The 12,485-nt window shown below is 40.7% G+C and overlaps 1 protein-coding gene across 1 annotated transcript in view; it reads right to left on the reverse strand.

Annotated features, from left to right (window-relative positions):
• The window catches only part of CNTNAP2 (contactin associated protein like 2), a 2,081,195-nt gene that overhangs the window by 408,727 nt on the left and 1,659,983 nt on the right, over window positions 1–12,485 (reverse strand). The window contains exon 13 of the mRNA XM_030203705.1: window positions 9,561–9,717. Coding sequence (XP_030059565.1) covers window positions 9,561–9,717 — 157 coding nt within the window. The remainder of the gene's footprint in view (window positions 1–9,560; window positions 9,718–12,485) is intronic.

Below are 12,485 nucleotides of genomic sequence, written 5' to 3' on the forward strand. Positions count from 1 at the left end.
ATGTCAAACCCTGTACATAAATCCTCAATTTACCCTATCAAAAGCCTTCTCTGCATTGAAGCTAATGAGCAGAGAAAGCAGAATTAGATGTTTAACTATTTCCAGGGAGGCCAAGATTTTTCACACATTCTTACCAGTGTGGCAAGTGCAGATGAACCCCACTTGAAGCTCTGCCAATAATGTTGATATAACTTGGGTGAGCTTGACTTCATGATTGATAAGAGATACTGGCCTAAAAGATGTTCCTTAGTCAGATATTTTCCCGATTTCAAAAGGACAATTATCTGGGTCTTTTGTGATGAAGTTGACATTATTCTAGTTTCTATAATATTACTTAACATTGTACCCCCAGTGGCTGATATATCTCTTCACTTGGAATCTTGTAAAATTCTGCTTGCATGCCGACACAGCCAGAGGTTTTATGTAATTCAGATGAGACACTTAAAAACATAGAACACATCTACTCCCAGCATAAGTCAAAAGGCATTTACTGGAGAATCAAATCACTATTTAGTGCAATGGGCCATAGCTTCCCAGTATCAACTAAGAATTGCTTCCATACCTCTGACTCTGTGGTCAATGCTGTGGGCTACACAGGGCCAAAAATACGATCTGAGGACAGACCCATGATATGATATTGAGGAAAACTAAAATGAACCAATGATTTAGTTTTGCTCTCAACTTCATCTTTATATTTTCATATCCAGTTAAGTCAAAGGCATCCTTTGATATGTTCCCAGGTACCTTCAAGTTAATCTTATAGGTTTATTCTGAGGTGCTGGAAAGAAAAACTTGACATAAGATGGCATAGCTTCAGCTGGCATCTTTAGGATGTCTCTTAAATATTGTTGGGAAAAGGCCCTTGGAGAAAAATTAGAATTTGGTGAAATTCTCCAGATTATTCTGTCTCCTACATGTGGCATTCTTATCCTGAACTAAATTCTCCAGTATCCTTGTTATTTGTACAACCTGTAGCTTGAAATCATCTATTTTATCTAAACAGGACCTAATTCTGTCCTCACTTGATTGCATCTTAAGATGCATATTCTTAATTATAACAGCCATCGAAACCAAAGTCAGTTAAAGTCTTATAGTAGCAATCTCTCTGACTCTGTGGTCAATGCTGTGGGGTACTATAAAGTGTCCTCTGTCTGTTATAGTTATATGGGGGGGGGGGGGGGGGGTCCTATCCCCTCCTAATTTCAAGTTTTGTTTTTAGTTTTACTTACTGTTTCTTGTTTCTGGGATTTTATTTTTGCCCTCTCTCTAAAGTACATTATGGTAATTGATGCTGGTGTTAACTTATAATTATTATTTTAATATATGCTTATTATGTATTTAGGGAATTATTTACTAACAGCATATGCTAAGATCATTAGTGTGGGCTTATAGTAAATTACCCTGTTAAGTTTTATATTTGTTTTGCTTGATTGAAAAATTCTGAAATACATAAAAAAATATAGGGGTCCTTTTACTAATCTGTGGAAAGCACTACTGTGAGGCGGGCTGAGGGGTTCCTGCCAGAAATGATAGAAACCACCTCCTATTTCTTCAATTATAGGGTAGAGTGTTTGTGCTGGAAGTTACTTTTTTTTTTTTTCAAAGTTCTCATGCAAGTGTCTGGTTTAATTACAAGATTCTAATTTTACCTGTTATGAACCTGACTGGAAAAGGTTTTGTTTTAAATTTTTTATTTATCAGTTTTCAAAATATATCATGACACAGTATCAAAGAAAGTAACAGTGAGTGTAGAAATACTAAACAGGTAGAAAAAATATAAGGCAAAGAAAAATACTACTATTACTACTAATCATTTCTATAGCACTACTAGACGTACGTAGCACTGTACACATTATATGCAGGTACTTTCTCTGTCCCTAGAGGGCTCATATTGCATCATACTGGGCTATTCCCCGGATTCTATAGAGCGCACCTAGAGATCTATGCCGAAATCCAGGCATATTCTATAACAATGTGCGTAAGTTAATTGGCTTAACAAGCTAATTAGCATTGATAGCACTTAAGCAATAATTGGTAATAATTAGAATTCACACCCATAGCTCGCTAAGGATATCATGTAAGGCAGTGCACCTAGCTTCTAACTTGTGCAGGCAAAAAGGGGCATGGTTATGGGTGTGGAAATGGGTGTTTCATGTGCGTTCTGAAATGTATACGCGTAGTTATAGAAAATAGCCCTCTGCACCTAAATCTACAAGCCGGGATTTATGCCACATTTTCGTTGGTGTAAATGGAGGCATGTAGTTTTAGGCACTGGGATATCAACTAAGCATATTCTATATATTGTGCCTAAATCTAGGTACTGATTATAGAATACGCTTAGGCGGAAATGTTTTCCACATGGATTTTTTAGGCACCATATATAGAATCCCCCCCCCCCCCCTATATGCATAAACCAGGAGGCAGGACTGAGGGTGAGCTATGACCCAGCAACAAAGTTATACATACAGCATCAACATTGTACTACTCTGCAAATGACTTATATGTGTAGGTTAAGCCAGCAAAAAAGCAGACCTATCATGCATATGAGTAGCGACATGCCAGATGCTGTTATGCATGTTCAGTGGTGCTAGTTAAATAGAACCAATGAATATATGAATGAAATAAGCACTGGTGTGGCATTGGTCAGCTCAACTGAATATCAGACCCTAAGACTCTAATTCTTTAAGGAGCTGCCCAGTTTTAGAATGTATTTAAATGCTGGTGTTCTAGTCATTTACACACACATTTGTGAACATGAACACATACGTATGACCATTTTCTGAAAGCACAAACCAAGATGTGATGGCACATACTTTTGTAAGTGGCGCATTCTTTTCAAATCTAGGTGCTCAGTGGATGGTATAAATGTCCATACCTGCAAGGTAGCTTATGCTTGCAGTCTATAAAGAAAAATAGGCACCTACTATTCTTTATAAACTACACCAAGGGCGGGGCGAGGGTGCGGGCCGTCCCGGGTGCAGGCAGTAAGGGGGTGCGCTGAGCAGTCATGCGGCTGTTGGCTCTGCCGGTTCTCTCAACCTGTTCCTGTTCCTGTTCCGGGGAAGGAGATTGGCTGAGCCAAAAGCCGCATGACTGCTCATTGCACCCCTTTCCTGCTTGGAGGGAGGGATGCGGCGGTTGGGCGGGTGGGGGTAACGTACATGGAGGAGAGGGTGCTCCTCACCAGGTGGCAGCCAAGCTAGGTGTGCCACTGGAATACACTTCATATAAGTGCTTTTCTATTTCTTAAATTCAGATTCCGCCTTATAGAATTACTCTCCTTTCCCTCATTCTGTAACATTGGGGCCTAAATGTAAACACCATTGTGCATTAAAATGGTAGAATATAAGTACTTTACAGGGTGAGTGTATACGTAGGTGTGTTCGTGCTGTGTTCGTGCTCAGTGCTATTCTACTATTTTGGTGCACAATTTTCGTAGCGTGTAAATTCCAGCGAGGGCATACATGTGGGAGGAGCATGGGCGGGCTCCCACTTACAGATATAAGGATAGATTCTATATATGGCACCTGAAAAATCCACATGGAATTAATGCCAGCACCTGCCCCCTTTTGCCGCAGCTTGGTAAAAGGGGCCCTAAGTTACACACGTTGTTATAGAATACACTTGAATTTCAGCGTGAACACTAGGCGCGATATATAGAATCTAGCTTATAACTTACAGAATACTGTAAGTTACATGATAAAGTGCCATGTTTAGGCACTCGCATTTATGCCTGCTATAGACATTGTGTAAGTGGGCATGCCTACTCGTAAGCCCGTAGATGCTGTTTTACTCTAGTATTCTATAATGGAATCTTGGTTCCTAGATGCCATTACAGAATTCACACTCAGCATGCTGCATTTAAACACCTAACTTTGGCGCCCAGTTATAAACCTTCCCCCATGTGTCTTGTTCAAGGACACACCGTGAGAATGGAAAATATTACTGGAACACTAGAATTAACTGCTTTCAATACATTGTGTTCTATTTGGGCTATTTTGCTACTATTTTAAGCAATTTTGAAAAAGGACCTCATAATAATATTCAGTTAATGCCCATAATAGTGGTGATAGCAGTAAATGTATACTGTAAAATGTGTTCTAGATAAGGGAAATATCTTCCTCTAATCTAGTTATCAGATTTTATTCTTTCCTGTAATACTCCTGACTATACAGAGACAAACACTCATTATCATAGCAATAAACAGCTTTTCTCTATGTCAGGAAGTGATTTACAACCATACCATTTGTTTGGAGAAAAATTCCATAAGGCATCATTAAAACAGAAGAAGATAAAAATACAGGCAACAGAAGACACCACAGATGTGCTGTACTCTCAGCACGGAAATGAGTCAAATTAAATCAAGATTTTTTTTTTTTTGCATGTGAACATCAAACAGTTTCACTTTCTACAGAGGTGCACTGTACTCAAAATGGAGAATGCTGAGGAAATACAGTAATCCCTGAATACTAGGAGCTGAGTCCACTGGGTACAAGATCCAGTTTGGCTGAAATTTTATTGAACCTCATGGAGCCAAGGGGGTAAAAAAAAAATCACAAAAGCTGTAAGGGGACATCTTGAACTATGACCTTTACTACCCATAGGTCAAAACAGAGGGGCCCTTTTACTAAGCTGCGTAAGCATTTACGTGTGCCCAATGCACGCCAAAATGGAGTTGCCGCCAGCTATCACGTGGCTCTTGCAGTAATTTCATGTTTTGGCGCTGTCGAAAAATAATTTTTATTTTTGGGCACGCGCCAAGTGGCATTTGACGCGCATAGGTCATTACTGCCCGGTTACTGTGTGAGACTTTACCACTAGGTCAATGGCTGGCGGTAAGGTCTCAGACCCAAAATGGATACGCAGCAATTTTCATTTTGCCGCACTTCCATTTTCAGCAAAAAAGGTATTTTTACAGGTGCACTGAAAAATGATTCTGTGCACGCTCAAAACCCAAGCCTACACTACCGCAAGCCATTTTTCAGCGCACCTTAGTAAAAGGACCCCAGAAGCTGCTTTTCAGGCACTGATGAGCACGAAGATGCAAGTCTCAGATCCATCTGTTATTCTTCAGACTGAGATTTGCTTTATTATTTGTCTCTGTACAATAATGAGTCTACATATTACTGTGACAGTCTATATGAGTTGGTCACCTTCTTAACTGGGCCCTCCCTCCCCCCCAATCTGCAGGGTTGCTTGGGCAGGGTTTATGCCACTGGAGGATAGATTTTATTATATCAGGATCTTGAGTGTATAACTAAAGAGCTGGTGTAAAGAAAGTAGTTTTGAATATCTTTGAATAAGTCTTCAAATGGAGGAATAAAAGACTATACCGGTGGTTCCCAAACCTGGTCCTGGAGGTACCCCAGCCGGTCAGGTTTTCAGGATATCCACAATGAATATTCATGAGAGAGATTTGCATACCAAGGATGCAATGCATGCAGATCTCTCTCATGAGTATTCATTGCAGGTGTCCTGAAAACCTGACTGGCTGGGGTGTCTCCAAGATCAGGTTTGAGAAGCACTGGATTATACAATTGAGATGACCTGCATTTATCTGTCAAGAGTATCAAGATCCCAGATGAATGAGCAACATCATACACTAATTGAGGAGAGTGATGGATGGAAGCTGAATGAAATGGTCTGTCAGTTCCAACAAACAAATGATGAAGTGGCAAGCCAAAGAATTCAGAGTCAAAAATCAATTCGATTTGTGTTTATGTTTTTTTTGTTTATATTTATATTTATTTAAAACTTGCTAAACAATCTTTTCTCAAAAAAGGTCAAGGCGGTTCACAATAATAAAAATAACAACACAGTAAAATCAAGAAAGGAACCCCATTAGCTGATAGGAAAGCAAGCACTCATACACACCAATAAGAGACCTTAAACTCTAAACACTGGACCCAGCGCTCCACAATCCCACCATCAAAGTTCCAAATGCAAGGCAACAAAAATGAGACTTAAGAGAAGTTTTAAACTTACTCAAAGACAACTCTAATATCAGACGGTAAATCATTCCAAAGGAATTGAGTCAAAAAAAGAATGCTCAGGATCTAGTCAGTACATTGGGGGGAGGGGGGGGGGGTCTTTTACTAAAGATTAGCTCGAGTTATCTGCAGCAGGGCCCATTTTATTCCTGCGGGCCCTGCTGCAGATAACTCCAACTAATCCTTAGTAAAAGACCCCAATAGTGAGCAAACTTAAAAGAGGGGCACAACGAAGCGATGCAAATCTAAGGAACGGAGAATACAAGTGGGGGAATAGGGAATAATTGCTGAAGCTAAGTAAGCAGGGGCGACTCCTGGCCAGTTCAATCACTTGAATGTGGCTATCCACTAATATTCAGTGGTACTAACAGCTAAACTGAAAACCAGTTATTTTCTGGGTAGTCCGGGAATGAGTCAGCCTAAGGGGCTTTTTACTAAAGCTTAGCGCGCACTAAATGCTAAGATACTCATTTTATACCTGTGAGAGTATTAGGAAAATGGTATTTTTTCTAGTGTCTTATGTAATAAACAAATATTTTAGAGGCCCCTTTACCACACAGCGGTAAAAAGCGGCCTTAGCTCATCCTTATGTGAGTCATTCCCATGCGGTAAAGCCATTTCCATTGCTGAGGTAAAATGACTGAGGAAGGCCCACGTGGGCCGAAACATGACTTATGTTGAGTCCTTGATGTTTAATATAGGTGTAAGTTTGTACATCATCTGCTGCCCCCTTTTTTTGTCACCCTTGTTGTGAATGATTTGTCTGTGTGCCTACAAGGGTTCCTGTTCTTGTTTTTTGTCATGTACTAATTTTCCCATTAGTGGGTGAGCCCCTACCACTACCTATTTTGTAGGGGGTAGGGACTCATGCACTAAACTTGTGCTAATCAGTTAGTGCACAGCAATATCAACTCTCCACCCCCAGACCCACCCATGTGCACATCCCCAAATTACCACGGAATGCCTCAGCACACCCTGCAGTAAGCCATTTTTTGCTGTGGTATGCATGTCTTACCGCTTACCAGAATTTTATTCCTTGACATTGGTTAAACCTAAAATCAGAAGCCCTACATATAGTATATCCCCAAACTTTTGCAGTTTCATGGTTCTGCTAGTGCACATTGCATTAGAGATGGACTGTTGTTGGCACTGACAAATCCTACCTTGTTGCATGTTGTTACCAAACAAAAATGAGCAGAAAGTTTACATTTTATGTTTTGTTGTTTTCCAATAATAGTGCGCACCGCGTGGAAAGAAGGCACACTATTTTGGAAAGAAAGTGCACTATTTCCTAATACCATATATGCACAAACAATTGCACTTGCGCAAAATAGAGCATCTATACGCACCCTATTGGACAAAGAGTGTGCCCACGTTCTGTAATATTGCACTCTCTTTCCACATAATCTCCAAAATTCTATAAGTGGCACTAAAAATTGCATGTACAAATTTGGGCACACACCAAATATGTGCAGGCAAATTAATTGAATAATGAGCCAATTCGCATCAATAACAGGGTGCTGATAATTAATTATTGTCAGTAACTGGAACTAATTGAAATTTATGTGTGCATTTTTAGCCATAGGGATCCAAACGTAAATTTTTATACACAGCTCCAAAAAGGGGGTGCAGCTATGGGAGGGTCATGGGCCGGTCAGGGGTGTTCCTACAATTTATTTTATTTATTTGTTACATTTGTATCCCACATTTCCCCACCTATTTGTAGGCTCAATGTGGCTTACATAGTACTGGAGAGGTGTTTGTAGACTCCGGTGTGAACAAATACAAAGTGATGTTGTGGTAAGATAAAGTTCACGTGGCAGAGCCACATTAGGGCATCATATAACAGAAGAGTTGTGTTATGTCCATTACGTACTTTAGTTTTGTTGTGTTGCAGTTATGCACACTGTTATAGAATAAGGGGGATCTGCGCCTAATTTAAGACATGAGGATTTACACCAGAACATAAGAACATAAGAATAGCCATATTGGGTCATTCCAGTGGTCCATCTAGCCCAGTATACTGCTTCCAGCTGTGGCCAATCCAGGTCACAAGTACCTGACAGAAACCCAATTAGTAGCAACATTCTATGCTACCAATCCCAGGGCAAGCAGTTGCTTCCCCAAGTCTGTCTCAATAACAGACTATGGACTTTTCCTCCAGAAACTTGTCCAAACCTTTTTTAAACCCAGATATGCTAACCGCTGTTACCACATCCTCTGACGAGTTCCAGAGCTTAACTATTCTTTGAGTGAAAAAATATTTCCTCCTATTTGTTTTAAAAGTATTTCCATGCAATTTCATTGAGTGTCCCCTGGTCTTTGTACTTTTTGAATAAGTGAAAAATTGATTCATCTCCACCTGCTCCACACCACTCAGGATTTTGAAGACCTCAATCATATCACCCCCTCTGCCGTCTCTTTTCCAATCTGAAGAGCCCTAACCTCTTTAGCTTTTCCTCATATGAGAGAAGTTCCATCCCCTCTATCATTTTGGTCACTCTTCTTTGAATCTTTTCTAATTCCGCTATATATTTTTTGAGATATGGCAACCAGAATTGAATGCAGTACTTAAGATGAGGTCGCACCATGAATTAATTAATTAATTAATTAATTAATTATATTTGTATCCTGCACTTTCCCACTAAAAGCAGTCTCAATGCGGCTTACATAGTAATAGGTAACACAGAATTTTGTTATGTAAAGTAGGAAATTAAGTATAACATAATAGAAGGATGGATGGGTAGTAAATGGATGGGTAGGTAGGTAGAGACAGGTGATAGAGAGAGGAAGGTAAGGTGGGAGATAGAGTCTGGGTCAATGTCGTTTTCTCTTCAGTATATGTAAGGTAGATGGGTTCAAGAGATTCATCTGGGTCTTTTGGGTAGGCTTGTTTGAATAGATGGGTTTTTAGTGCTTTTCTAAATGGTAGGTGGTCATGGATTGCTCGGATAGGTCTAGGGAAAGCGTTCCATAGACGGCTGCCCAGGAAGGAGAAAGTGGATCCATAATAAGTTTTGTACTTAAGACCTTTACAGCTGGGGTAGTGCAGGTTGAGGAACTTTCGTGAGGATACAGACATGTTTCTTGCTGGAAGGTCGACCAGATTTATCATATAGTTTGGAGATTCTCCGTGTATTATCTTGTGGATTAAAGTCTGGGCTTTGAAATTGATACGTTCTTTGATTGGGAGCCAGTGCAGTATTGCACGGAGAGGAGTTGCACTCTCAAAACGTGATCTGCCAAAGATGAGTCTTGCTGCTGTATTTTGGGCGGTCTGAAGTTTTTTTAGGATATAGGCTTTGCATCTAAAGTTAGGCACCGATCCTTGTGCTAAGCGTATTCTATAAACGGTGCCTAACTTTCAGTGTCATTTATAGAATAGCACTTAGCACGAATTGTTTGGTGCTATTTATAGAATTTGGTCAAATATAAACTATTTCCAAAGAGTGTATACTATTATTGGCAACTGACAAAACAACAAAATGGACCAAAGAAAACAAATAAACTGGTGAACACAGGAAGAGAACTAATAAGGAATTGCTCTCTGTCTTTCAACATAACACTTACCATTGTTTGTGATCGGCATCGCAGTTGCAATAGTATTTGGGGTCAGTGCAGTTCCGTTCTATTCCACATGCACATTTCTGAATACCAGGCGCAGAGCCACCCCAGTAGTAATGTTTTTCATTGGCTTTCCCAACCCACCATGTGTAAGGGGTGCCATCTGTAAAGGAAAAAAAAAGAACAGGTGAGAAATGGACAGTGGTAGTGCTCTGCTGTAATCATAACTCATAGTTTCTTCTTGCAACTCAAGAGTGGATTCTGCACCAAAAATTAGGAAATGTCATGGCAATTGTACAACACGTTTGCATAAATTTGAATATTTTTCCATATTAAATCATGCAAATATATATTTATATAATAAAATAGAGTAGATTTCAAAACTCAATTTGAGTCTATAATTTTATTCTTTTGAGAGTTCCATGGGTAAAGATCTTGAGTAGGGGGAGGAAAGAGAGGGTAAATCTCAGGGATGGAGAGGAATGCAAAGGAGGACTGGGTATGGGGAGAGGAGGGATTGAGGGAAGATCAGGCTAGGAGAAAGAAGGAAAGATTGAGGTTTGGAGATCGGGAGGATAAGGAGAAAACATTACATTACATTTGGGCTTATATCCCGCTAGCACCTTCCCAGTTCTAAGCTGTTTATAAACATCTTAAAGGGATCTAGAAATCAGAACACTCCTATGAGAATTACAATGGTTACTTTGGAGGCAAGCAGAAATCTAAATATAATATTTCTTAAATAAGAAAGTTTTTATCTTCTTTCAAAGCATGAGATGTGATTGTGAAGGAGAAAATGTTCTGGCAATATCTTTCCAAAGTCTGGCTGCTTGAACGGCAAGAGATTTGTCAGAGTGCTAGTCTCTTCTTGCCCTTAGATGAAGGGAAAGTGAAAAAATTAGCATCTTCCTGTCTCCTAAGGCCAGATGCACTAAACTTAATGAGCCATTAACGTGGGTTTTAAACTGGTTCTAGCCAGTTTAGCCAGTTTAACGTGCAAGTAGTAAACCAGGACATGCACAAAAGGGCATTTTCCTATCACGGTAGCAGCTAACGAAAACGGAATGCAGATGAGCAAATTAGTATTATAATGTGCATAAATCATATTGTAATGAGATGCACTACCGTTTTCCGATTGCCTAACCGTGGAAAATCTAATGGGAGGTCTGTACCTCTCGTTGGGGCTGCGTGGGATTTATTCGCCTCTAAAAACTTCTATAAATTTAACAAAAAAAAAAAAAAAACGGGGCAAAAAAACGTCCAAGTGCTCATCAGGGACGTCCTTTAGGGATGTCCTTCACTGCCTAGCCACGTCCAAGTGCTCGTCAAGGCCGTCCTTCTAAAGTGCCTAACATGGACGTCCTTCACAAACCCCCCCCCCCAAAAGGACGTCCCTGATGAGCACTTGGACATTTTTCCCCCAGATTTTTTTGTGATGGGTGTCCTTCTAGTGCCGAGGACGTCCAAATCAAAAAACTATTTGGACGTCTCTTTTGATTATGCCCCTCCTCCAGGTCTCTCTCAGCCAATCACAGCGCATTTAGCTAACACCAGAGACCTGGAGGAGGGGCATCGGACATGCTGCTAACACCCCGGGGCAGACAGAAAGGAGCAAGACTGCCGGAGCAGAAGCTGCCAATAGCTGCCAGCAGCATCGGGAGCCTCCTCGTAGCCCTTTCATCTCCCTCCCGATTATATGGACGACATTTTTTTCTTTCAGTGAAGGACGTCCATAAAGGACGTCCTTGGCATGCGCAGAGCAGCCAGCATAACGCTTGGCTGCTCTGCGCATGCTCAGCTGGCCGACTGACTTGGAAGGAAATCCCATGCAAATGAGCTAGCAGCGACCAGCTCATTTGCATGCAATTTCCTTGATGCATTCCTGTTGCTTACCGATTCGCTAAGGAATCGGTAAGGGAAGAGCTTTAGCAATGGTTTTAGTGCATCTACCCCCTAGTTCTGGTAGAGGTTGGGAAGCAGAAATGAGCTAGCAAATAGCTAGGGATCAGTCCTTGTAGTGTTTTAAAAAGGAAGCATGCCAATTTGAAAAACACTCTCACCTCAATGGGTAGCCAATGTAGTTTGATATAAAAAGGGGAGACACTGTCCAATTTTGATAGCCCAAAGATTAGTCTTATTGCCGTATTTTGAATGGTTTGAAGTCTTAAGTAAGGTCTTTGTGCAGCCCAAGTATATTAAGTTACAGTAATCAAGAGATGATAACAGTGCATACATCAGCCGTTCATATCGACTGATTTCAAAGTACTTCCAAATGATACAGAGTTTTCTCATTAGGAAGAAACATTTTTTGGCCAAGGTATTAACTTGTGTCTCCAGGGAAAGAGCATAATCAGTTTGAATGCCTAGGAGTTTAATGGTTGGAGAAAGAGTAAAGGCTAGAGAGAGAGAGAGAGAGAGAGAGAGGAGGAGGAGAAAGATGCTCTGATATATTGGAAAGGGATCTGGAAAAGGGGGAAGGCTCCAGCCTTGTCCCCCAAGTCCTCATAACACATCTGATTCTCCCAGCCTCTATCATACAACTCCCTTGCACTCTTTTCCAGCTATCCCTCCATTCCTGCAACTCCCTTTTCAATTCCGTCTTCAGAAACCTTAAGCCCAAATCCCTGCTTCCTAGCCCAGCTCCTTTTCCAGAATCCTGACCCCAAATCCTTATCTTCCATCACCTCTTTCACAGCCTCCTCTCAAAAAGTCCACTGTCCCCTAGTTCCTCTTTATCTCTCTCCAGTGATTCCATTTCTCCATCCCTTCCCCCTCCTGTACTAATAATGCAGTTGGAGGAAGAAGATAGCAGTGATGATACTTGAAGCCATCTCATCTCTCTATGACATCCAGACTCAACTCAAACTTTTTAATCATGGCTATAGAGTGTCCAATCTGGATCAAATAGTTTAGTTGGGCCTAGATGGCAGA

This window comes from Microcaecilia unicolor, chromosome 1 (genome assembly GCF_901765095.1).
Source record: "Microcaecilia unicolor chromosome 1, aMicUni1.1, whole genome shotgun sequence".
NCBI lineage: Eukaryota > Metazoa > Chordata > Amphibia > Gymnophiona > Siphonopidae > Microcaecilia > Microcaecilia unicolor.